At 37.0% G+C, this 27146-nt stretch overlaps 1 protein-coding gene across 1 annotated transcript in view; it reads right to left on the bottom strand.

Moving 5' to 3' along the window:
* The window catches only part of TFEC (transcription factor EC), a 125240-nt gene that overhangs the window by 14408 nt on the left and 83686 nt on the right, over nucleotides 1-27146 (bottom strand). Inside the window, 4 exon segments of the mRNA XM_050969953.1 lie at nucleotides 3866-3922; nucleotides 4784-4898; nucleotides 20449-20544; nucleotides 22601-22837. Coding sequence (XP_050825910.1) covers nucleotides 3866-3922; nucleotides 4784-4898; nucleotides 20449-20544; nucleotides 22601-22837 — 505 coding nt within the window.

Raw genomic sequence — 27146 nt, 5'->3', positions numbered from 1 at the left:
TTGTGTATTCTGTCTCTACCAGGTTCCCACAGAACAGATTTCAGCTCAATGGAGTCTTGCTGCTGACTCCAACAGGGATACAAGACAATTCACCCAGCAATTGATATTTTGGCAGAACTCTTGTTACAAATCACAAGGTAACAGCTTCATTATCCCTTATTTACAATTACCAGCATTTAAACCCACACAGAGTATATTACTACAGCTGTATCCCCTCGCTGAAACAGAGCAAGATTATGTCTCAAAGCTACTTCACCCCTGTACATCTTTCCTTTGGTGATGGACAGCACAAAAAAAATATTTATGATCATTTTTAAAAAATAGAAAAAAAATTTTAAAAATACCATGGTTTAAACTATGAAATATATTTTTTGGATTTAAATGTATGCTTCTCCTAAGACAAGATAAGTAGGGCATCTCGGTTCACTTTGTAGTTTGGTTAGAAGGAAAAAAAAGAAAATTAATCTCTTAAAATTATTACCCCCCTGCATGCTCTCAGTTCATTTTACCAACATTGTACTGGTATCCAGGCAGGTGCCTGTGATCCTTCAAAACCTTCACATTTTCCCAGTAGATAGGTCCAGAGAATATGTCATTGCTTTGGGGAATTTCTTGTATATAATTTTGACACAGAAAGTGCATTCAGTGGGAATATAGTCCCATTAGGGTACTGCTGGGTGTCAGAGACCAGCAGTCTCTACTGCTGTCCTACTGGTGTGAGCTCACACCTTTGTCCACTGCCTCCACTTTAACTCTATCCAAATCTCACTGAATACACAGAAATCAGCTTTTCTTCACCACTAACATCACACTGAACTCTTTCTCCTGTCCTCTGCACCTTGGAAGACCTTACCTTGGGCTCAACATGCCAATGCCACTGGAGATGTCTGGAGATGTGCACCTAAAGTCTAATGGCCTAATTTTGAGTACAAACACAAAAAGCCCAGTAGAGCTAAGTTATAAGTGTCCAGCCAAGGGCATCCTAGTGGGTCTTCCAAGGCTGACTTCAATCCTCTCACAGTCATATGAGCATGTCACTTTCAGTCTCAGCCCCACAATCTGGATCATTTTTAGTCCTCTTCTCCCTCTAGATAAAATGCTTCCTGTCTGTGTGAGGCCCTAGGTTTGTGCAGCAGTCAGTTATTTCCTCCCTGGCAGATTCAAGCTCCAGGAACAGCTTGAGTGTTATTATTTACTCTGATGAAGTACTCTACCTTGGTGGGATACATTATCTTGTCTTGCTTTATAGGAACAGGAGCTTCACTTAAAAAATTAAAGCATCTCAGCTTCACTTAACAATTAAAGCATCATTTTGGTGATGATTGACATATTCAGAAGACAGGGTTATCATCCTCCTGAGTGTACTGCTCAGTGAGCCCCTGCATTTCATTGGAATGAATGTGCTGGATCTTGTAGGAGAGTCCAGTGTACAAAAACACAGAGCAACTGGAAAATTTAAAAGATATATTTCAGTTGCTTTGGCAAAATAATGGCACAGCAAACAAAATTGAAGAATTTCCTTGAACTATACTGTCCCATGACACAATAGCTAATTAATACTTACACTGTGGAAAACTCTATAAGATACTAATAAAAAAGTAGTCAACTAAGCAGTAGCTATAAAACAAGGCAATGAAAAAATATCCTTACAAGTGAACACTTGCAGAATTCTTTTTTTTTTTATATTTTTGCTTTTTTTTCCCGAAAAAAAAATTTCCAGTGGTCGTGTCAATGAGTAAGAAGGGAAGATTTTAAGCTTGGAAACTTGTTGCAATAGAACTTTCCTGCTGTGTGCCTATAACATTTCTAGAGATGTCCTGAGTTATCAGTAATATTTCAAGAATCAAATTATACATGAGCCAAATCAGAAAATTATTTTTCAAACATGGACAGGATTATAATATAACATTCTTTGTTTGGAAGCAAAAAACCCCAAAGTTAAAAAACATTAGGCAATGTTTTAAACTCTGTCCATTGCATGAAGGGGTTCCACTTCTTCAATCAAAACCCTTTTTCATGGTTTCATTCAATATACCATCTTTCAAAGGAAAATTTTTTCAGTGCCTTTATTACTCCTTGTTATGAGAATGTACAAGACCATTCCTGTGAAATGTAGGCCTTTATTCAACCTGAAAATTGAAAGTTTGTATAATTCCAATCAACTTTCAAAAACTGATTTTCCAGACCATCACCAAGAAACCGGATCCCCTTAAAAGAGTCAATTACACTGATAAAGCCTTGATATGCAATGCATGACTGTGTCCAAGCCTTTAGACAGTAGAGCTGTGTCCAGAGAGCCTTGGAGCTCTGCAGCACACACCTGGAGCCAAGCCAAAACAGATGCTGCCTGTCTGCAGTGGCCTTCAGTTTAGTTGCCAGTGGTGAGGGAAAGTTCTCAGACATTTCTTCTGTGATCAGGAAGGACTTTGATAAGCCAAAGCAAACAGTGGAGGCAAGAGTGAGACATGGCATCCCTGATGTATCTGTGATGAGCCTCTGTTACCCCTTGTAGCTCCAGATAACCCCTACCCACCCCCTTTCTTAGTCCAGCAAAACTCCCCATTTCTGCCCTAACAAGACAGAGAGCAGCTGCATTGGCATTTCAGAGATTACGTGCTAGCAACACATCTAAAATCTTCATGGTCTGCCTGTAACCCACAAAAAAAAAAAAAAAAAATTCCAGACAGATATAAGGATGCCCTCTGGAAATTCTAAGTAGCAGAAGATTGTCCACAGTGATTGCTAGCACATTGTACCAGTGGATGTATACTTTCAGGTATGTCATTTCATGCAAGTAAAGCCATAAATCCCTCTTTGGTTGCTGGAAATCAAATAGCCAGAGAAACAAGATGGAAGTAAGATAATAAAAATATAAATAGTAGCTATTAACGAATTACTAATTTAGGTTTAAATTCATTGAATCCTAGAATATCACAAGTTGGAAGTGATTCATAAGGATCATTGAATCCAGCTCCCATACTATTTCTGTTGGAAGAACTGGAAAGGAGAACTTGAAAATTTTAACTGCTTTATTCAAAACTTTCCAAAAAGGATCCTGCAGCCTTTTTGTTTCAAATTCTGCTTTAGAGAGAAAAATGGATAATTTTATAGGCAATCTCCCAGTAATGAAACGGATAGGGTTTTTTTTCTGTTCTAAATAAACTAAAATGGTTTTTATATTTGTAATTCTAATATTTAGACATTGAAGTATGAATTTCACTGTTCTAAGACTGTTCCTCTAAAACCAACACGCTATTCATCTGTACACATCTGCACTGTTATCCATAAAGGAAAGAGAAGTGTATCCCAAATGACAGGGTTATGGGGCTTGTGTGGCAGAGCCAGAACACTGGTGAGTCTCACAAAGTCCTGCACTGATCTCCTTCAGGGACATACAATTTCAATAACTTTAAGAGCTTAGCAACCACTTAGAAGTGGTCTGATACAAATTCTTTCCTACCCCATCACCCATAAATAGGTGCAGCCTCTTGCTTTGGCACTTCAGTAAATAAGGTGTGAAGAATGGATTTTCAGTGTTGTTTCTCTCATAACCTGCCTCCTTTCTTGTCTGCTTTGCACTGTAATTCTTAGAGAAAACATCAAGTGTGCCACTGTGAAAAAATAATAGTGGGAGATTATATGGAAATAAATTACCTGCAATATGCAAAGCCTTTTGAAAGACAAATGTCAGAGACATAAATTAATTTCAAGAAAGAAAACTTTATGGTCAGCTGTTTTTGTAGCCTGAGTTGGCCTACTGAGAGGCTGGTCTAGAAGAAGAGCAGAGATGTGGTAGCTAATGTATCAGGGTTTTGCATTCTCCATGCATTCCATTTAATGAGATGGAAGATGAACATATACTTACTGAGATTGTGGTTATCCTTTTTTTGTCTCTCCTTTGCCATTGCTCTTGTATCTGCTTCTGACAGAAAGTAAAATTTATTAAAATAGTCCTTAAGATGCAATTCCAGTACTTCTTTCATCTTTTGAAAATGGCCTCTTGTCACAAAGACAAGACTTCCAGTCCTTCTACTGCATTCCTTTTTTTATTATTAAAACACATCATAGGCAAATCTTTATTCTACCAGTACTAAATTTTGAGCAAGTCTGGCAGGTTGCTTTACATTTTTTGTGGCACTTTTTTTACATTTAAGAATGTAGAAATGCTGTGGAGGGGTATTTTCCTCCAATTTCCTGTATTTTACATCAGGATAAAACTTAAAATACACTAAGGTGAATATCGATTTTCTACATCCCATAATGCAAGAGTTAATCAGATTTGTAAGATATTGAATAAACTCACTGTTTCCTCTGAGTGACATTAATAAACTGTACATGATTTTTAGCATTCTTTGGATTAATTGAATGTAACTTTTAAAGTTTGTAATCCACTAATAAAGCTTTACCTTGAATAGCCTTATTGTAAAGTTTTCAAAGAACTATTTGTTCTACCTTGGAACAAATTTAATGGATGATAATTTATTTATATTGTTGGTCAGAAGCCAACATGTAGAAAAATATACTGTTTTCTAAATTATTAAGGTTTTTTAGAAGCACGATGTTCATAAAAACAGGGGGAAAACAGGGAGTTTCTGAATTTCTAAAAAAAAGAACAGAAAGAAAACATTTCTCATTTATCTTTGTTCTTTTCCTTAAATGAAACCACAGACTGAAAATTCTCAGGAATTTAATTATGGATATATTTTTCATGGATCAGTTTCAACTTTTAAAACACACACCATCACTTATGCAGTTATATACTAAAATCTCAGAGTTCTTTTACCTGTGAGCTCCCTTTTTACTGGTAGATTGGCTGGGCAAGAAGCATTTGTGAGACCCATATTAGCTGGTGCCATTCCCTGGTCACTGTTATATATATCCAAAATGCTGCTAGAGAGCTTGAGGGGTAAGGAAGGAAAGAAGAATAAGGAAAAAAAATTAAAATAAGTAAAAGACTTAAAAGATTTTTTTTTTAAAACTGATGCATGCAAGGAGCAAATATCTATGGATATGAGTCTGGTTTTCTTTAGAAAGAGTATATGTACATATATCTAAAGGGAAGGACTCCTGTTAAACAATATTAACTAAAATTGAAAGCAAAGAGTCACTGTCTGCCATTTTTCTACAGGTGCCATTTTTGTGGGCTTCAGATCTATGGAGATGGCAAGATATGAGCCACGGTGTCTGTTTTTCAATTGCTTCCAAACTGCATTTTCTAAATTGCCATGTCTGCACTTCAAATTCCATTAGGCCAAAAGTCAACTTTACCATGCTTTGACCATTCTCCCCAGTATGAATTTTTAACCACAACTCTAAACTCTGAATTCGTACTTCATACAGGGCCTGGTCCAGCAATATGTTCAGGGACCTATGTAATAGTTAAAATTAGAGTGGAGAGAACATCAGAGAACATGCTTTGAGGAAAGGAACTGTACTGTTGTCAGGTTAGACCAGATAACCTAATGGTTTTAACATGCATAACATATAACCATGTATACCAGTACCCTTCTTCCCTTAAAAAATAATATTCCCTTAAAAAATATGATATAATGCTGTTTAAATAAGCCCATAGAATACACAATAAGAAAAGTAAGGCTAAAGTATGTGGATTTCAGGTAATTGTACAATTACCTTTATTTGAATAACTTTATATATAAGAAATAACTGTAAATATGCAAAAGTTTACTGAAGAACAGTTCAGCTTTGCCTATTTTCTCTGACCCTATGACCAACCTTTTAGCATCGATCCTTTGCAGTAAAATAAAAACATTTCTGTTTTTTAAATCATGCATATAAAATTTGTGCTGAAATCTTCTGGGTTTTTTTGTGGTCAACATTCAAGGATTTAAAGACTGAGTTTGGATCCACATGGCCATGATAACATAAAATAAATCCAAAAGAAAACAAAAGAAAAACACCAAAAACCCAAAAAGGATTAAAAAGTGGGGGAAATATATGTGGGTACAAACACCGACTTGAGACAGTAAAGCATGACAGGAAATTAGGAGTTATTTAAGAAAATTGTTTTTCATAGACAAGAAAATGTGTTGTTACAGATTTGCCCACCAGCTATGGATCCTGAAACAATCTGGAATTTTCCAAGCAGGTCACCAAGACACCAGCTATAGGTCTGCTGGGAACCAGCTTTTTTCAGAGTCTTGTAATTTCTCTTTTTGTAGAGACTGTGAGCTTCACCACAAGTTATTTTAAATGGAGACAATTTTCCAAATTACTTGCAAGTTTGAAGTTGTTCCATGGAAGTGCTCCCTGTATTCTATGTTAAAACTGAAATTTTAAATTAGTTTTATTTTTAAATAATGATTTTATTAAATTAACTAATAACTTTACTAGATCATCTGAGAATCTAGTTTGAGTTAAAGTCTCCCAGTTCTATTACATACTATGAAATGAAGCAATCAGAATTCTTATTGAACATATATATAAATAACCTGCTCATTTTTAAACTACAGCTTTATTAGGAAAAATGAAAATTCTTGAATACCCTTATAAATCACAACACTAAGTCAGTTTTAAAAATCTGCTTATGCATTTGATCTCTCAGTGAAAATACTTTTTTAAAGAATGTTTGGAATTCAGATGAGCATTACTCAGAACAAGCTGTGTTTAAGAGGCAGGATTTAAATGCTAAGAGCATTCTCACGTTAGGTATCCTAACGTGAATTCACTGTCAGAATTCACTGTAGTTTTACCATTGCATTTTCTTTGTTCCAGTGATAGGAACAAAGACATTACAAGAGTGAACTCATATTAGCTCTCGTCATATTTAATTACTCCCTACATTCATGTAAATGAATTTGGTTTATTCAAATGATACGAAAACAGGATGACATAAAAAATTGAGACTCAATGTGACTCCTACACTCCTACACCTCCAGGTTCCAGAGGACTTTGGCAAGGCTATTATATGATTTAGGCTACTGTTTTTGTGAAATGCTAGGAAATAGTCACCACTGAAAATAATATAATCTAATAAATAATCTAACAAATGAGAAATACATATCTATCATTCTTTATGAAGTTCACACAGCTGTGTACATAAGTTCAATAATTTTCATGACACTGGTGGCAATCTTCAATTTAGTAGATTATCAATGCCATTAATGAAAAAACAAGCTTGTCAACCACAGCTTAACACAAACATGAGATACTTAATTGATTAGTTCTAATTTTCAGACAGAAATTCAAATTTATCATTGAAAGATAGTTAAATTTCTAAAATATATTCACAAAGGTGTGAATTTAAATGACTATGTCCAAATCAAAGAGAAAATTTCATGACTGGCCAATTTAGCTGGCAAGGAAAAAATAATACCAGCACACCTCAAAGTTCAAAATTGTTTGATGGTTCAAAAGAGCATGAGTAAATTCAACTTTAAACCACAGGTAGATGTTTCATCTGAATTCAATTGCACAGTTGATAAAGGCAATTCCATACAACTGCTGGACAATCCCCTCCCTTGCCTGGCTGGTGATGCTGTGCCTGATGCACCCCAGGACACAGGTGGCCCTCCTGGCTGCCAGGGCACTGCTGACTCAAATTCAATTGGCCATCAACCAGGACCCCCAGGTCCCTTTCTGCAGCACTGCTTTCCACCATCTCATTCCTCACTTTGGACACACATGCAGAGTTGCCCCATCCCAGGTACAGAATTCAGGAATTGTCTTTGTAAAGCTTCACTCACTGACTGTCCAGCCCCCTAATTTGTCTGCTTGCGGAGTGTCTCTGCCAAATGTACCATACCACCTTTGTTTCATGCAGATGCTCTCCAGCATTCTTCCACTTGTCATTTCACAATATTTACCAGCCATTAGGAAAACAGAATCACCACCCCATATGATGAAGATGAAAATGAAGCCCAAAGCCAAGTAATTCAAATACTGAGGTTCATGAGGCCAGACAGGATGCACCTGAGGGTCCTGAGGGAGCAGGCAGAAGAGCTCACTGAGCCATCTTGAGTCATTTACCAGAAGTCCTGACTAAATGAGGAGGTCACAGTTATTGGAGTAAACGTGATGTCCATCTATAAGGTGGGCCAGAAGGAAGATGGAGGAACTACAGGTCTGCCATCTTGATGAAGGTGACAAGAAACTTTATGGAAAGTTAGTGCCAATTGCACTATCAACTGTCTCTTTCTTCTGTGAATTTAGCACGAATCTGAATTATATTGCAATGGCCACTATGACAGATAAGTGGCTTTGTGGATATGGCCACTGGTGGTCTCCCTTTGACACACTCATTCACACAGTTAACGCAAAAAATCTGCTATGAACTTGTGTGCAAGGAATAATTATATGTGTCAGGATTCAGGATCAGGAGAAGATATAGAGAGTGATTAATGTGACTTGTTTTGAACACTTGAGTGTGTCCAGATGAACTGCATGGTCTCTGTCTCTTATTCTTGACTCTGAAGAAAGTTTGGGGTGAATGTTGCAGCCTTCCCATGTGTACCTTCTCAGGAAACCTCACTGTTCTCCTAATGTGAAAATTTCAAAATAAACTCTTACTTTTAAAATCACATAAGAAAGACTTCCTTTAAAATTATTCATTTTTCTGATTGCCAGAGACTTTTATAATATACAGTCAAAAAATGTGTCAAAGTATTTTGCTGAAGCTGTCTACCTGAATTTGCTCTGCATTGGTATCAAGTATAGAAAGTTCCAAGGAATTTCTTTACTAATGTTACCGAACACTGAGAGCAATCTCATAGTAGAAATTGGCTGATTTTGATATAACACGAGGAAACATACTTGTCTGACAAAACAGCAAGTTCTTTTAGAACTGTAGACATCTGTAAGCAAACTAATTTTCAAATTATAAAATCAAAATACATAGCACAATATCTTACAAAAATTTTGAGCCAATATGTAGCTAGACGTTTGGATGTGTACCAAAATTACGTACATCGTAATGCAATTTATTGCTTATAGAATCCTTTAAGCAAGGAAAGTTGTTGCAGTACTGAGGCTTCAAATAGCTTCCAGGCCTACATTAAAAGATAAGTTTATGTATGTGTACATACACACATAAGTTCACAAAAATTCAACACAATGTTACTAAAAGTACAAATCACTTAATCTTGCACAATTATGCAATATGTATACAATGATGATTTTACAATTCTATAGCACTGTGAAACTTCATGAATTCCAAAACGCTTTAAAAATCCAGCTGATTCCACCATGTCAAAAGCATGCTGTTGTTTTCAATTTAGATGTGGAAACACAAACATTTGGGTATGAAAATTCCTAGCAAATCATTCATCTTGCAGGTGTCTTATTAGTTCACACCTGTACTGTTCTGAGAAGTCTTTGTAAGTCACATAATTTCCAAACCTTGCATTCATGATACTTATATTTATGTATATGTGTCTAGGAATTTAAATGCAAGCGGCTCATAAGGAATGAGAACAGAAATATTAAAAATAGCAGAATATGAAACGCCATCTTTCCCACTTCTGAAATTCAGCCAGCTTTGGACAAAAGAACAACAACCTTTAGCACAGCAAATGGTTAACTGGGAATAACCAGTGACAATGTAGTACAGGAAGAGAATAATACAATTTCTAATTAAAACTGCAAGGAGCATTGAAGAAAGCAGGCTGTAATTAACGAAGTTAGCATGTGGCAAGGACACTGGGGTTAACATTCTTCCTTTTGTATAAAGTGTCATGGGATCTTCAATGCCTGTGTGCAAAGACTGGAACATGAGAATTTCCATTCATGGGGCTCAGTCCTGAAAGATACCCAACTTTGAAGCTTAGACCAATTATGAGAGCACACTTCAGCTGGACTACCTGAGTGAATACACGTCACAGGCGCCTGTGACCTTGTGCTTGCTGACAGTGTCCAAGGGAAGTACTGTGGAGGTCTCATCGAGACAAGATTGCTATGTTCAATACTTGGGTCTGAACTGCCGTGCAGGCAGGATTGTGTAGCAAATGCTAAGGGTTTATTAACAGCATGGGTGACTAGCAATGGACAGTTTTGATCACAATTTGCAGTCTCTAATACCAAGTTTGGGGGCATTTTATAAAGGAAAACATTACATGAAAGACATTCCCTATAAAAGGAAATTATGTGGTATTCCAAATCTTCTAGCATGATAGCTCTTGGTAAATATCACATCATTTTAAGGAAGACTTAGCATTTCCTTATTTTCCAAGAGAAGGATTTTGAATAGAGCAATAAAATGTATTGATCCAGGTTGTCTATGTCTATTCTTTTCTAGTCCCTGAACAGGTCTATGTCACAATAGTGTTCACTTGCATGATCTCATAGTATCTAAGTATTTTTCCATTTTGGCTAATCTTTGTACAATGTGTTTGCCTTACAGTACCATTCAAGTCTGTAAGGATCATGGTTGTATCACAGCCAGTGTTGCACAGCTAGAAAATAACAGCCCAACCCTTTTCCAAAGCTAGAATTTTCTTAATTTGAGAATTCTGCTTAAAATGGTAATGCCCAGTCTGGACTAAAAAGCATTTCCTGGACATTGATTCATTTAACATATCATTACATAATCTAGTTCAAGAGCCAATAATGCTCTGTCTAAAATCAATTAGGTTTCACATCCTAAATATTTTTATTTGGAGAGTGTCAAAAAAGTTGACTGATCACAAATAATTGTCAAAAAGCTTATCTTTTATTTCCATTTGTAGACAAATTTTATTTTGTTTTGTGTTCCTTTGACACATATGTCATTGTTTAACATCCCTCCATGCAGGTGACTACTGGGAGTGGACACAGCTGCCTTGAGACTGCTTTGCTAGATTGGACAGGCCATGATTCTTCAGACAGACTTCCCATGCAATGATATGTTCTAAGAGCCTCTCTGTACCTTTTCTGCTTTGAATAAGTTTTTCTGAAGGGTGTACACCATTTTTTTTGCCTATAGTATTCAAAGAGTTTCATGCCCAGTGAATCCCACACTGGATATTTCCTCATGTCTCCTGGAATTCAGTCTCATGATGGATACTAAGATCATATTTATCTCCTTTATGCAGTCCCATCATTTTGATGGCTTATAGTTATCCCCTGAACAACTAATGTAACCAGATCTTTTTCTGTCATATTCAGTTAATGAGTTCTCAGCTTACTGCAGACATTCCTGTTATTAGTATTTAAATGAATGACCTTCCACTCAATACTATTACATTCCTCCCATTTAGACTATTCTGTCATCACAGTCATATAATTCTTCCTCTATGATATCCTCATCCTTCTTTGTATTGGCAATATTTTTACTTTTGCTACCTCTGTAAATTTCATGAGCATAAATGTATCTTTGTATCTTTTTGTTCCAAGATCACTAATGAAAATATTAGGTGAACTGAGGTCAAGGATTGGTTATTGGTTCACTTCATTAATATTTTTTTTATTTTAAATAGAAAAACTTTATTGCCTCTTTAGCTTGCTCCTTAGCTTGAAAGGAATTCTGTTCAGTTACTTTCTAAATAACCTGTTCTGTCTTTTACTAAAATGTGTTCACACACAAGGTTGTCAACAGCAAACCTTGGATATGCAGGTCTGGCTAAAAAAGGTTAATTCCAATAGGAAACATCTCTCCATATACCCAAAGGACGCTACTACTCAAGGATGACAGAGGGTGTTTACCGTTAAAAAGCAGACACCTGACATGTTCTAGTTGTCTAAAATGGCCAAACCCTAGGATAGCAAGAGCTCTTCATCAAAGGTATCTGGACTGTCCTGGCAGGTCAAAACAGTTCATCAGCTAGCCTGTCATAAAAGTTTTTATGTTATAAAAGTTTGTGTTTGTGATACTGGGGTACCAAACATAAAACCACAATTGATTGCTTGTCATGCCTTTACAATTTATTCAGGACAGGTAAACAAAACCGTTTTTCAATCTCTCAAGTTCACAGATTGACCTCAAAATGTGCACTGAATTCGGCCAAAGAGTGAGTTGATCAATAAATTAACACATATTAACAAATCCATTTTCTAAATAACAATGCCTGGTATAATGGGCGTTTGCAGGTTTGACAAGGGGAAAACTGGGGCAGTTCTTGTATCTTTAGTGTGTGTTTTTTTAAATTTTGACTTTTCATCTTTTCAAATGTATTACAGACAGGATGTGTAATCTTGCCAATGCAAGTGCTATGCTGGAAAGACAAGGGTTCAGCTTTCTTTCTCAATTGCTGTACTGCTTGAAGTTGAACATAAGCTGTGTTATCCTTTCTATATATAAGGATGTGTTTGCACTGTCAATTGCCACAGAAGATGTAGTATACTGTTCTCAGAATCTAGAAGATCCCATTTACAGCTGGATATTCTTGGTCCTTTTGCAATTGCAATGCAAAATACTTATATTAGAGTACAAATGGTCTTCAGCAGTAACGATTCAAAAATGTTCCACTTTCCCTTTATATTATGCAAAGAGGCTAGCAGAGAATACTGTCCTTCTCAGATTTGTTTCCATCTGAAAAAATTGTATCCCCTTCTATATTTATCTTTAACAAGTTTCATAATTACACCATCCTCAACCGGAGACTTAATGTTCAGATATTTTATATCAGATATTATATATTATGCATGAAAACTGGTTCATTTTTTATCGTCCAATAATGATCATCAAGATGGTTCATTATTCATCAGAGAAAAATGAACTCTCTTCATATTCCAGTCATAGTACATTTCTGCCCAGATCATATACTTAGAAGTCCATTGTCTAGATAAACGTCTGATCAAATATGACCAAGCAAAGGAATTTTCTGGAGAATCAACCCTTTGCATGACATATATGCTCTTTCAATTACTACCTTTTAATTGTATGTTTTTAACTCTTTCTTACTTTTCTGATCACAAAATTAACAGGCACAGTCCAGAAGTTAAGTGATGCTATGATAATGTCATCATCCAGCTTGCAGCTGGAAATCAGTTCATAAGAGTACTGCCCACTAAACCCCAGGTTCTGAAAACAAAAGATGCCAATTAAATTATAGATCTGTGAGCTATTTTACTATTATTTCACAAGTAACACCAGCTAATGCACTAATTCCTGGTTCCACCTTACTTCAATTTTGTTGGATACAGTATATAAATGCATATATCAAATCATTTAAATTCTTCCTCTAAAAGTAATGGAAAGCACAAAAAAAGTGAAAAATTAAGGCTGAAGAAGTGAAAAATACATTTATTTATATCATACACTCTCTATATTTTATGCTTTATATTATGTCCTCTGAGATGTCATCTAACACCTAAGTCCCTGAACATATTGCAGAAAGGTTTCAGTGTTCTAGTGTTTCCACATGGGTGTACCATGCAGAAATTCATTTTGGTTTAAAATCCTATCTGTAGTGTTTTATTTCAGATAAATTCGCAAACGCATATTTCTAGTGTAAATATAAATATGCATAAATATAAATGTAAATATAACATAATAGTCAGCTACTTAATAAAATACTTTACACATATATTAAAGGCCTAGGCTGATGCAAAAGGAAGTGCTAAGAAGATCATTAAAATTGTACTTTTGGAAGTGTATTTATCAAAATGGATTTCAAGAAGTCCTTGCTTTCCCCAAGCTAGTTTTGTCTTGCAGTAAAAAGCTTGACTGCACCTGGAGAACAAAGTAGCCACCATTATTGCCTCTGCCACTGACAGAAATTCATAGTTTCCCTCCTTTCTTCTAAAGAAGGTATCATAACCTGTATGCTGCAGACAGCAGAACCAAATATAATCTCCTTTATGGCCTGCCAACATCCTAAGGACTTCAAGTCTTGCATTGCAAGACAACACAAGATGCAGCAGCGGCTTTGGGATAAAAAAAAAAATCTTCCTAGTGGCCCCAAACAGCAGGAATCTGCTGGCAGTTCCTGCTGAAGAGGGGCTTGGAATAAATAAGGAATGAATATTGGGAGAGTTAGAAACCTGTTTTAACTATCCTTTTCTCTTACTACTGTTAAACAAATGTTAAGGTCTGAGATAAAGACCATTTTTGTAAAAGGTACTTGCATACAGGCAACTGCATATTTTTGAATAATACTTTCATTTCTGTCTGCTTATCTTTTAGAAAGAGAGAACCAGAGAGGAAAAAAGAAAATTTCCCTTAGTTTCAGAGTTATGGAAACTTTACTACAGTTGCATGAAAATTGAGTCTTTTGGCTCCCTTTAGCCAGAGTTCTACCCCCAAAATAGAGAAGGATTAGTGGACATTGGTCTGTTAGTGTGCCAGAGACAGAGCTGAGCTTTTTGCTCATTTTGCACAGTTTTTGAATGCTGCAGCTATGTAAAAGTAGATCACAGTTCTTCTCCTGACCCAAAGTATGCATGCTCTTTTCTCTGAAGACCTTTTCTACAGCATGAGGTAAATTGTGCAGGCAAGAGGGCTGTACACTGCCCATTTCCTCCTCAAACTACTAAATTGTGTGAAACACCAAAAGCAAGCCTTCATCTGACATTTGTATGACATTCAAAACAGCAGTGGCAGTGATAACAAAAGATACTTCCAGCTGCAGGAAACAGGCCTGAGGAGCTCTGAATTTGTGCTTTTCATAGTTAGTTTTTTTTGCAGCTGAAGCGACTGAAAGACACAATTTCCTACCTAACACTTTTATAGTATTGAAGGAATACAAAGAAAATATTTGCTCACCAGTTTTACTTTTGAGGCGTCTAATATGTCCTCAATAGCTACTGACTGTTCCTTCTCCTTCATCTTTCTTTTTCCTTAAACATGTAAGTGATACCAGAGAGTGCTAAGCAGAAGTTTATATACTTAGGTGAACTTTGATTCTTCCTTGGACTTTAAGACTAATCTAGTGTAGAATGTGATTGACAAAGCATTTTCATTGATGTTATGCAGCCTTTTCAAGTTAGCCAACCTAAGCAAATGAGGTTAATGTTTACTCCAGCCCTTTCTCTAAAATGGTTTTGAACTTTAGCAGATTTTATCAACTTATAAGGGTTGCCAAATTACATCAGTATTCACTAAATAAAAAGTACTCGTGATTATGCAGTAGGGGGCTGCCTAGATCAGCAATGCTATATGCACCTCCAGTGGAAAGCTGGCTTTACTTCATCACTGAATAATTGCAGCACTTGTTGAATAACACCCTTTGAGTATACATACTTGAATTTCTTCCTTTTGCGTGATTTCTGAGAATGGGACAGACAGCAGCTTTTGCAACCCACCCAGATGGTCACCATCAATACTTAACAAATAATTAATACAAACACAAATTATTGATGCCATGATGAGAAACTGTGACTTCAAAGACCTTATAATAGCAGTGAGATTTTGCAGACAGAGTGAACCATGCTTTTACTAATAAATAGTGTCTCCCTAAAATCAAATGCAGAGTTAACAGATTTAATCATAACTTTATACCAGCTGCAGTTATGTAGAATCATAAAAATTAAAGAGGGAAAACATCTATGTGTCAGAATAGTCTGATCTAACTTCTGCTCCACACCTGCACAACACAAGGTTTTTTCCAAATGCCAAAGGAGCAAAACAAATATAGGCAAGCCATGAAGCCACTGAGGATTTTCTCCACAAGCTCTTTTCCTGCAAGAGGGGCAGAAGTGCAGCAATCCACTGACTTGACTCCCAAGAAGACTGGAAATAAACAGTAGCTCCCAGTCTTGGTAAAATAGTGAACTATGAGTGTATGAAATGAAAGTGAAGCAGTGAAGCCTCAGAAGATCTCTGAAGAGGTGACCCACTGCAAGGCACCACCTTTGCAGAGTATTGCCACCTTTCCCCAGCTCACAACTGGCACAGCCCCTGACTTCCAGCATGCCCAGGTGCTCTGGCTTCCCTTCTCTAGTACTGGTTTAATTCTTCTTTTCTCAACATTCTTGCTGCTAAGGTCATTCAAGGGGATAGTTAAAGAAAATAGTTCTTAAGTATTACAAATAAATCACAGTATCATAGAATGTTAATGGGTTGTTTTGGACCTTAAAAGCCATATAGTACCAACCCCCCTGCCATGGGCAGGGACACCTCCCACCAAACCAGGTTACTCAAGGCCTTAATCAAGCCTGGCCTTGAACACTGCTGGGGTTGGGGCATTCACAATTTTCCTGGGCAACCCATTCCAGTGTCTCACCACTCTCACAGTAAACAATTTCTTCCTACATCAACAGGGAAACAGTTTTTTCTTGGCTTTATTTGGTACTGGATGTGGAAAAAATTGAATGAAAAGGTTTTCCATGAAATAGCTTTCAATTTTTTTCCAATCTGAAATTAAGTGCTCCATTTAGTTTAGTCATTCAGTACTGACTACTCCAGCAACATGGAGCTGAACTGATTCAACACACCAGCAGCTGGGCCTCTCCTGGTGGCTTTTTGAAATCCAATTTCATGGTAGTGCTGTGCCTGAAGCATTGCTCTGCAACTACATCTTAGCTCTCCTTGCCAGCCATCTAACTGCTACAGAGACCCTCGCCCCAGACTTCTTCAAAAATAGTGCTGAAAGCTCATGTTTTGTGCACCAGGAAAAAAGGCAACTTAGAATCCTTGAAAACCTTCACAAGATTAAATTATTTCTCTCACTGGTGCCACCCAGGTCTATGCAAGACAGGCCCATGCTATTGCAGAACATAAACTTCTTCTCACTGCATCCTCATTCCAAGCCAGTCAATCTCCCAATTCTTGTGACATAAGTAAGTTTTAGAGGACTGCATGTCAAGTAGAGAGCATTATCCCAGTTGTACAGTGATTGTTTGGAATGCAACAGCTATTTCTGAATGAAATTACTGGTAAATTGCCAACTGTTTCCATACAGATCTCCACTGTGGTTGCCAGATTACTGGGTATACTGGTGAGTCCTAGGGCTGTATATGTATATGATCAAAACAAAACAGCATTTAGTACAAAGTGATTCATAAGACCACACACTGTTAAATCACACATTGAAAAGCACAGAGATCCTATTTTTTTAACTCTGCTCTTTCCTCTCTTCTCTGTGACTAATTCTCTGAACATCTGCTTTAATATGTTTCCTAAATTTTTTTCTTTGCTGATATTAAAAGCAATGTAGAGCAGAGCTTTTTGCTACCTGCCCTGAACTATTAATGATGGTGAAATATATGCTTTGTATTAACAGACCTAAACATCTACACTTTCTGTGTTCTGAATATTTGGAAGTACTAATATGCTTTAAATTCACTACAGAATGTTAAATAGCCTGTAAGGATTTTGGATAAGAATGGACTTCTGATAAAAATGAAAAGTATTTATTTTTCAAATGTCTGTCACCATATCTGACCTACATGACAGTAGTTTGCTTCAAAAACTCACTCATATATTATTTGTTTCATTTTTTAATGATTCTTATATGGTCAGGAACAAACCTGCTACTCCTATATATACTTAGAGAAAAAAAATAGTGTTATAATAAACAAACACTCTGCTGTCTGTTAATTAAAATTTTATAAAACTAAATTATTACAAGGAAAAATGACTTTAAATTGATCCCATCTTCAATGGTGTCTTTTTTTAATTGAATCTTACTTTCTCCATAATGAACAAACAATTGTCATTACATGGTAGTTCATAAGAATAGTTATGATTTTATTTCAGTTATGCTTCATGAATAAAGATATAATTTGGTTTACAAATTCTTTCAGAGAAATCAAGACGTCTTGCATGTAGGGAAAACTCGTCTTACATTTTAACTGAACTTCTAAAAGAATGTTATCAAAAGTAGGTTTCTGCCATTAGGGTATTCTGAAGAGCAATAGAAAGGTAGCCAGAATATTCCCTAGTTTAAGCAATTCTTAAGTGACAACCCAAAACCAGACATTTTCATGAAATTTTAAACTTGGGTCCAAACACAAGCCAGATAATCCACTGCTCAGCAGCTGTAATTATTTTAATGAGAGATGGAGGAATGTTCTTATTTTCACTTCTCTGATTCTACTAATGCAACACTGTAATTCATTAATTCAGGGTCAGACAATGAGCCTTTGAGCAATTATTCACATGAGTGCTCTCACAGAATTCAATGTCTTCATTTAATGTGCCATTAAAATGGTACATGGGTGCATTTGACTAAAGCAAACATTAGTTCACTGCAACACACAACAGGTTGCACTGTAAAAAGTGGAAAGATTACTCAGCCACTGAGTAAGCCATGAGAACACTGGGGCAGAAAAATGGCATCATGAATTTATCTTTCTCAAGAAAAGATTTTGCTGAAAAAGTACCTGAGCCTTTTACCACATTCTGAAAACCAAGCCAGTCCGTTTCAGAATTTCAGAGATTGCTCTGCACAGTTTGCAAAATCAGGACAAGTCCCAAGTAAGGAAAGCCAAAAAAAGAAATTCTAGAAATACTTAGGAATGACACTGGAGAATTTTAAAGAGAAAGCCAAAATCAGCCAGATACAGAGGCAACTCAGTCTCATCTGTAATCTCACTTACTCTGTGTTTGTGTCAGCCACCACAGCAGGCACCTTGTGCAGGTATCAGAGCTGCTCTGGGTCCTTGCTGAAGTACAGCACAAACCCAGCACATCTCAGGGAAATTAGATGTTCTCTCGTTCTTGATCAAGCCTCCTAGTCCAATAATCTTGTAATACATACATGTTTGGCTCAGATAAAGAAGTTTCATTGTGTTTAAGATTATAATGAAAAACTGGATACAGAAAAATTATTTTCTACCTGCATCTCTATCTTTCTCTACTCCAGTAGAGAAAAATTTTATGGCCAAAAATTTATGGCCAAAATTTTGCTGGCAGATTTAGGATGTTGCCTGAAAGATGGCTTAAAACCGAGTGGCATGAGCTAAATTCCTGAGATCATCTCCTTATGCCTAATTCTTTTGCATATTTTTAAAGCAGACAATGGTAAAAGAGAAGACAGCAGAGACACCACTCACGCCCAGGCAGTTTGCCTGCCCTGCTGAAGGCAGGCTTTATTTTGCCACAGTATTGAACAGAGCAATTTGGAAATGTGTGCTACTCCCTGGCTTACCTATCAGCGTGCTGATTTCCTCAGCACAAATGAAAATGCAAATACTATTACTTGCCCCAGAGGCACCTCAAGAGTCCCACATCTTTGCAAGTACAATACCATCAAGGTCTAAAAGACATTGCATAGTTCCTTCCTCATCAAGAGTAAGGTATTCAATAAATTTTAGAGACAAATGTCCTTCCTTCAAGGCTGAAGATAAAGGCTAATGAACCTGGAATTAGGACAGATTAACATCATCCAATTTTAAAAGGTTTTGAAGGGAGTATGACTTCAACCCAAAACCCAGAATTCATGCCTCTCATCATCATCCCACGCTATCATACCACAAATTATCCTCCCTTGCCTCACATTAACTTGAGCCAAAACAATAATTCACTCCCTAGGGACCACTACTTTGCTATGTTCTGTACAGACACGTGTGTAAATCAGTCCAGCTGCAACAGTTCTGTAGCTGGCATGCAAATAGCAGGTGTTCATGGAAATGTCAATTGGCACTAATGCTGGGCTGTAGAGTGGGCAACGTGGAAGAGTAGAGATCTTGTCTCCTGAGGTATTTTTGGAGCAAGGGAAGTTCTGAAGGTCGTAAAAAGCTGCTCCCCAGAGGGCGATAAAGAGCAAAGACTGCTTCCTGACGCACCCGTGGTGGATTGTCAAAGCCTGTGACAATCCTCCTGCCTTCATCAGGGTGAGGGTCCCTTCTATCGAGATACAGCTTAAAGCCCTGAGGAAAAACAGTTCTGGACATCAGCTAGGGTAGAACATACATCCTTCTGTAAAGTGCATTACAGGTATTGATATGTATTACTTTCATAAATAATAACACTCTTTGTGGTTTTGTGTCCAGAAAAGCTCCATCCTTCCTCTTCAAATATGTAACATATATGGAAACATAAATAGCCTTTGTTAGTCCTCTCACATTTATCCAAAAAGAGACATCATAAAATTGAAGTTTGTTGCATTAATTCTTGTGAAGAAGTAACACTTCCTCTTATTTGTCCTTGAAATTATTCAACTAAATGCAACTTGTCTGTATGAAAATCCAGAACTAGAGCCTTGCTTCAGGATAAGACACTGGAGAAACCACTGTACCATAGAAGCTATTACATGGGGATGTTTGGACTTTATTTTTTTTTTTCATTTGAGGTGGAAGGATCTTTAAGCAAGGCTTTAAATGGCCTTCTCAGGTTCCAGAGACTTTTTGTTCTTATTTTTAGCACTGCAGAGACATCAGTAACTCCAATGGGTTATTCACCAGGAATTTGCTGGACTAGAACCCCAAATGCTACTCAGACCATTTAAAACAACTATGTCTCACCACACTGGTGCCCTTTTCTGTAATAATTATTGACAAAAAGGCAATCAACTGAAGAGAAAGAAGAACAGTCCACTGATACTATTCCTTAATCTCTGAACTGTGATGTGCTTGAATCACTCAAAGAAGCTTTCTAGTATAAAAAAGCAAGATGAAATTCAACAAAATACTTACAGTTCTTTGCATTAGTAAAGGAGTTTCAGAACAACCTATCCCTTCATCATTAAAATTTGATTCCATATTGATTATGTCTTCAATAACTTCTTCCATCTGATAAAATAATATTTTAAGAAAAATCAGTACAAATAATAATGGAAAAAAGTTATTTTAAAAATACAGATTATTAATCTTGAATATCTATGGCAGCAATAAAACAAGTTCAGAAGTTTGTATCTTATAATTCAAACACCTCTATACAATATTCATATTTTTTACTTCTTGTGAAACAGTTGTGGTTTAGCAAGACACATCTTTCTCTTAAACACCAGGCCATGCCTGTATTTAACCCCTCATTGCAGCACCATGATCAGATGACAGGAGTGCATTGTTAAGCTGTAACTGTGACCTATCATCTTGATCAAATGTCATCTTGATCACAGTGCATTGCTGCATTGCTGCAGGAAGACTGAAAGGAACCTGTGGTTCTGCCACTGCTTGAGTCACTCCAGGTTTGGTGTTCCATGCTGCCCTCTTGGGCAGGCAGAGGTTTCTTTGTTTAGCAGCACACTGGATACTTCTCCAGACAGCCTTCTGGTCTCTCTTTTGATCTGATCTGAGCCAAAAACTGCTGAGGCAGATGGAATAGCTCAATAATTACTTGGGATAAAACAATGAGTTCTTTGAAGGTTTATAGATACACATAGATTTGGACCAATGCAACATGAGTTTTCAATGATAATTATGGTCTGGTTCCATTCACAATATAATTTTGGGAGATATCTCATGATAAGCATGTCAATTTTAACTCTATTATCTGCAGTTCTTGGGAGCTTGGGAAGTTGTAGATGGCAATGAAAGTATCACACAAACATGGGACCTTTCAACACAGACTTTTTGGCCACATGGCCCAGCACAGCTCATACATGCCTTCCCCTCCTTCTGGTAAACCAGAGAACACAGAACTACTGCCCCAGGAGTTGTGCCCAGACATATCTTGGAAAGCACCATCAGGGCCAAAATGAAACCAAGAAATGCTGGCAATTAAGCAATATGAAGGAGTGCAGTTTACTGCAGCAACCTGGGTGTTGGCTCTACATTATTTACTAATCTACCTATAACCTACCCTTAACCACAGGGCACACCCACATTAAGAAATTCCACTGTGACAGCCATCCATTCCCCTAAGTCTGAGATGAGATTGTCCAAATCATTGCAAAGCTGCCAGGATCTTGCCAGTGCCAGGTATCACCCTCCCAGTCATCACCAGGATGGAGAGTGATACAGGGCAGGCTCCTGATCAGACCCAAAATGCCTGAGAACAGTTTCAGCACACTGCACTTTGCCAGCATGGAGGTGGTCACACAGGTGTCCACAAAGGCCATTTAAAATAGCATTTTAATGTAGCTCCAGTAATCCATAAACCTGACTCAAAGTGTCAGTTGTCAATGCAGAAGGAATGCAGAGGCCCCAGATGAACTCTCCAGGAAGCTTTATGGGCTCCCTCATGTTCCGTCCAAGTGCTCGAATGAGTCATGGTGTATTTGTAAGATTCTTCTGTTCTATTAAAGTCCAAGACATGATACAGCATCTCCATTTCTCATTTCTGTAGGAATTCCCCTCTTACCTAATAAACAGCCTCTTTTGAAATCTATTGAAGTATTAAAAGCCATAATGACCTACATCTCACACTGGCTAAGAATCTGATATTGTGTTATAGCTGAACCTCTATTAAAATCAATGGTGGCACTAAAGTTAGCATATCTTTGCCAATTTAGTCAAGATAACCCACATAAAAATATAGCAGCTAACTGAAAAATGAATGAGTGATTTTTTCAGTTATGTAGTGAAGGCGATCTGTATTTAACATTTTTTTATGCAGCTAGGTTAATACCTTCAGACAGAAACAGCTCCCATCTGAAAAAAACGATGCTTTTCTTTGCAAAGTGCATATTGAGAAAATGTACAGCAACATATGATGTATATGTAAAAAGGTGCAGCAGTACATTTCATCTGGCAGCAGTCTAAAAGCTTGATCCAGCAGTAAGCTATTCCCTTGAACGTTAAGAAAGTCATGTCTTGCCCACTTCTAGTGCAAGGTGGGTGATGTAACACTTTTGTAGGAGCAGACAGAGCCCAGTTCCCCATTCTCTCGCCAGCCCCGCCGTACCGCATGCTCGTGTTGGCCGCCGAGGGCCAGCAGCTTGGTGACAGCGCTGTCGGTGGCGCCGCTGGCGGGGGCCATGGGGCCGCTGCGCAGGATGGAGCTCACCGCCACCGGCTGCGGCTGCGACAGCGAGAGCGTCTGGCCGGACAGCTTGGTGTCAAGGGCCAGGTACTGCTTCACCTGGTGCCTCTGGCTCTGCTGGATGTGGTATCTAGACTGGTTTTCCAAGTGTGTTTGTACCTGGGAAGGAAGAGAAATAATTGCTGACGTTTCAAGTTGCTAGTATCAGTATTGATACATATGCTCACTTAAAAATATTTCAAATCAACAGATTCAGCTTTAAGAACACTTGGATAGAATTACTATTTTTTTTTCAGTTTTACACAATTATTTTTAATTTCTTTACCATTTTCTCCTTACACAGGTGAACAAACGCTGAATAATTATAAAGAAAAACAGAATTTGAAAAGATAACCATGTTCCTGAGAAAAGACCAAAAATATGCTACACATTTTTCTCAATTAAAAGTGATCTCTCTTGAAATCACTGCAATCAAATCCACATGCATATATGAACTCTAAAAGTAAAATTTACTCTTTTGTACATGAAAGAGTAAATAAATACACAGAGAAATATCATCCAAGAAATTTTAAATAATAACAGCAGTAGACATTTGTTCACACCTCAATCCACAATTGTCTCACCTGGTAATAAGGACAGTCACTAAAATGAGACATTGCTGTACATTGGCAATAGAGTCCAAGGCGTAGTTCTGAATGACTGATCACTATCCACAAGCTGTGCAGACTTCTTGAAGTGCCTCTTGAAGACAGATCATTTTTTAGTGGATTTGGCTTGATAAACTGAGTGGTCATGCCAAAATGGCTGATTGAGTAAGACTTTGCGCCATCCTTTGGTTATAGAGATTGACAGTTGCCACCTCAAACAGCTCCCATTTCAGATCAATGTCACATTCCTGCAATTTAACTACCAGAGGAGCGCTTCATGCACTTACTGTCATTTCAGCCCTGTGACTCTCTTCTCTTCCTATGGCATGACTGGTAACAAATGTCTTACCATAAATTTTTCCCAAGTGGTCTCTGTAAGCGTGATTAATATTTGTTAAATAATAGCAAGAATTGCTTTGAAAACTTTTAAGACTTTTTTCTGAAAAATATTTACTTATTTAAGCAAATTCCTTTTTAATTCCCCTAAAATACATAAGCAGAGACAGCCATAAAAGCAATTTTCATCTGAAGAAGTCATGGTTTTGTACATATTGCAATACCTACTTTACTTTAATCATTATAGTATAATTTTAGTTATGTTTCTTTAAACTAATTTCTTTAAACTAAATTAATACAAAAAGATGAAGTCATGCAGTGATGAATATGAGATTTTTTTATTTCGATGTGGACCCTAAAGTTATTAAATAATATTCCATTAAAATATTGATATAGAATCTTAAATACACTTTTTTTGATTTCCCCTGATTTATGTCAGGAAGGTATGCATAATATATAAGGTTGCAAAAATTACATGTATATTTGGGATTACTTATATCATTATTTGTCTTAACTTAGATTTTCGTGATAGTTTTAGAAAGTGCATAATGCACTATTAGTTTAAGCTCTCATATATCATGTATAGGGATACATGTAAAATCATAAATAATTCAGATACTTATGCATCTATTTAGTCCTTCATAATTAAGCTCATATTGAAAATTAGATATTCAAGCATTTTTTGAAATGATAATCTAATGAAATTTATTGCATGCCACTTTAACCATAATATTATTTTGGGGCAAAATCAAATATATTAAGGAAAAACTAATATGTCCAACTGGATGGCTGGAGCAGGGATTGTCTCTTTTCCCTCACTGTCTGCTGCTCTTTCAGAGGCATCCATGGACAATTCATGATTGTGCTGGACTCCACACTCACTGACAGAATCCACACAGGGTGACACTAACCAGAGCCTTGCAGTAGCTAACCTGATGAAGATCCTTCCAGCACTGCAGAACTCTGCAATCAACAGCTTTGAAAACACAGATTCTTTAAGTGGCATACACAGGCCACAATTGCATTTTCTGCATTTCATCCCTACTAATGTTTTATCTTTAATGAAGCTGATGAATTCCTTGTAACGAGCAATGAATTTCTGCCTCAGAATTTCTACAGGCCTACCTGAAGCATAAAATCAAGAATATCAAAATTAAATGGGAAACAAGAAAATTGCAGTGTCCAAGATCTAGACTACCTTGTTTTCAATGCGTTTTTAATAAGGAATTTTTATAGGTCTGCTACAAGAAAGCTGCTGAAAAGTCAAAGGCTTGCTTTATTTTTTCCTCTGGGCCCCAGATTGCTGGTGGCAGACCAAAATCTCTGTGCATCCTGTTTTCTTAGTGAACCACCACAGGGCCATCCCACTGGGCAAAGGGAAGATCTGTGTAAGACATTCAGCTAACTGCTGATTAGGAAAAAAACTGTTTATCAGAAGTGCTTACTTAGTGTGATAATCTTTCAGTGATTATATCCTCTCCTGAACTTACACAGGCAGAAAAAGAATTAAAGATTTGCTGACAGGATCTGTGGTTTTGCAAATGTCTCCACCCCTTTACTGTGCCAGTTACAATCATTACAAAGCAGAATTTTTGAGGTTAAAAATAGATCTATGCCCTGATTTTCCTCTTTTATATTCTAAATAAGTCCTAATAATCACTGCTAAAGTAAAGCACTTTTAAAACTCAAACCACAAAGTAAAGACAAAGCAGAATGGGAAACCCATTTTTATAATCATATTGTTAATGTACAATAAAAGTGAACTAGGGGGAGAGGAAATTCATACTATGAGAAAGGAATATTGAGATTTCAAGTCAAGCTCTTCAAAAGTAGAATTTACTTTTAAAAATGTGCATGTAATATGTGTGAACTGGGAGTAAAAACTCAAATCCTCATCATTTTATAAACCAGAAAGTCCAGTGTCTCATCCCAAGTATGAGTGATTTATCCTCCATTGGGATGTTGCATGACTTCTCATATATCTTTTATCAGTGGTATGAAGGTAAGTTTCAACTTAGATTTTCTGAATATTGCAGATGACTTTAACTCTTTTAAGTAAGTATTTCAAAAATTGCAAATATTAAACTTTGACCTGATTTTGAGTTTCCTTCCAATGATGCACAAGGAGCAGTTAAGCACTGGCACACCCAGTTGCCCTGAGAGGCTGTGGAATCTCCACTCTTGGAGATTTTCAACACTTTTCTGGACAAGGCCCTGAGAACCTGAAGAAGCAAAAGAAAGCTAAAAACAGGCAGGGACATTTGAATTGATAGTCTACATAGAGATACTATGAATAACCATTATCAGGTCTGGTGAAAAGAAGGATGGTGTCAGGTTAGAAGGTCAGTGAAAGAAATGCAAAAAAGCAAAAGACTGAAAGATCAGCTCCACAGAAAGTAATCTCACAAGTAAAATAACCAAGATCAACATAGACTTAGCTGCTTAGAGGCCCTAATCATGGGCATGTTTTAGATCCACAAAACACAAACCCTCCAAAAAAAAAAAAAAAAAAAGGAAAAAAAAGATTTTCCAGAGTAGAAGAATTTTTAATTTTTCCCAATAATTCTAATATGGTATCCTCCAGCAGTGCTGGGAGATCGATTTTTCCATTTAAAATCTTTTGAGGAATTCCCATAATGTGTGACAATATTTTACCAGAGCTTATGTGGAATTTTAAGATTCAGATGTTTATGCTGATACACCTTTTACTGCCACAACAGTCTAAATACCTTCTTTTTTTTGTCTCTCTGGGTCAATGAATACTTAATCCTTTGTTTAAAGCAGAAAAGCATGAAGGAAGACCCTGAAATGCTTTCAGGATAGTGCATCCAATAATCTGGCATATCTGTGGAACCTGGATTCACATCTGTGACAAAAATTTAGCGGTGTGATTTGATAAAGCAAATCTTCGAGCTCTCAGCAGACAATTTTCTATTAAATGCCTCTCTGCCATCCTATTGTTTAGTGAGATGGATGCCCTTGCTTGTTGGTATACCTGATTTCTATTAATATCTAGGGAAAAAAAGGCACTCAGTGACCACCTAATGATCCAGACCCTGACTCAGACAAACCTCAGGCACAGCCCAGGATTTAGTGTTGTTCTGCTGGTACATCTGCTCTAGCCCATGGTGCAATAATGGTTTACCTGGCCCTTCCTGCCAAGTGCTCCTGATATCACATCTGCAAAGTGTAACAAGGGGATGAAGTTGTGCTGGTTGTCCTCCCAGACATTGTCTTGCAGCAGCTGTAGCCATGTACTTTAAATGCTAATTATCTAAGATTATTTGAGGAATGAAAGACAGCATAAAATCTAGCAATTAATAGATTATCCACTCCCTTCTGGGCATTGCTTTTGTTTAATATCTGTCTCTCCTAAACACAGTGAATTTAAAGTCTACTCAGAACCAGAAACTTCAAGCATGAAGGGAATCAAAAGCATCCAAAACAAAGGCAAATATTATAACTCCCCCATTTCCACAAAGCCA

The sequence above is a fragment of the Serinus canaria genome, chromosome 1A (genome assembly GCF_022539315.1).
Source record: "Serinus canaria isolate serCan28SL12 chromosome 1A, serCan2020, whole genome shotgun sequence".
Taxonomy (NCBI): Eukaryota; Metazoa; Chordata; class Aves; order Passeriformes; family Fringillidae; genus Serinus; species Serinus canaria.
This window is presented reverse-complemented; position numbering and strand designations above follow the sequence as displayed.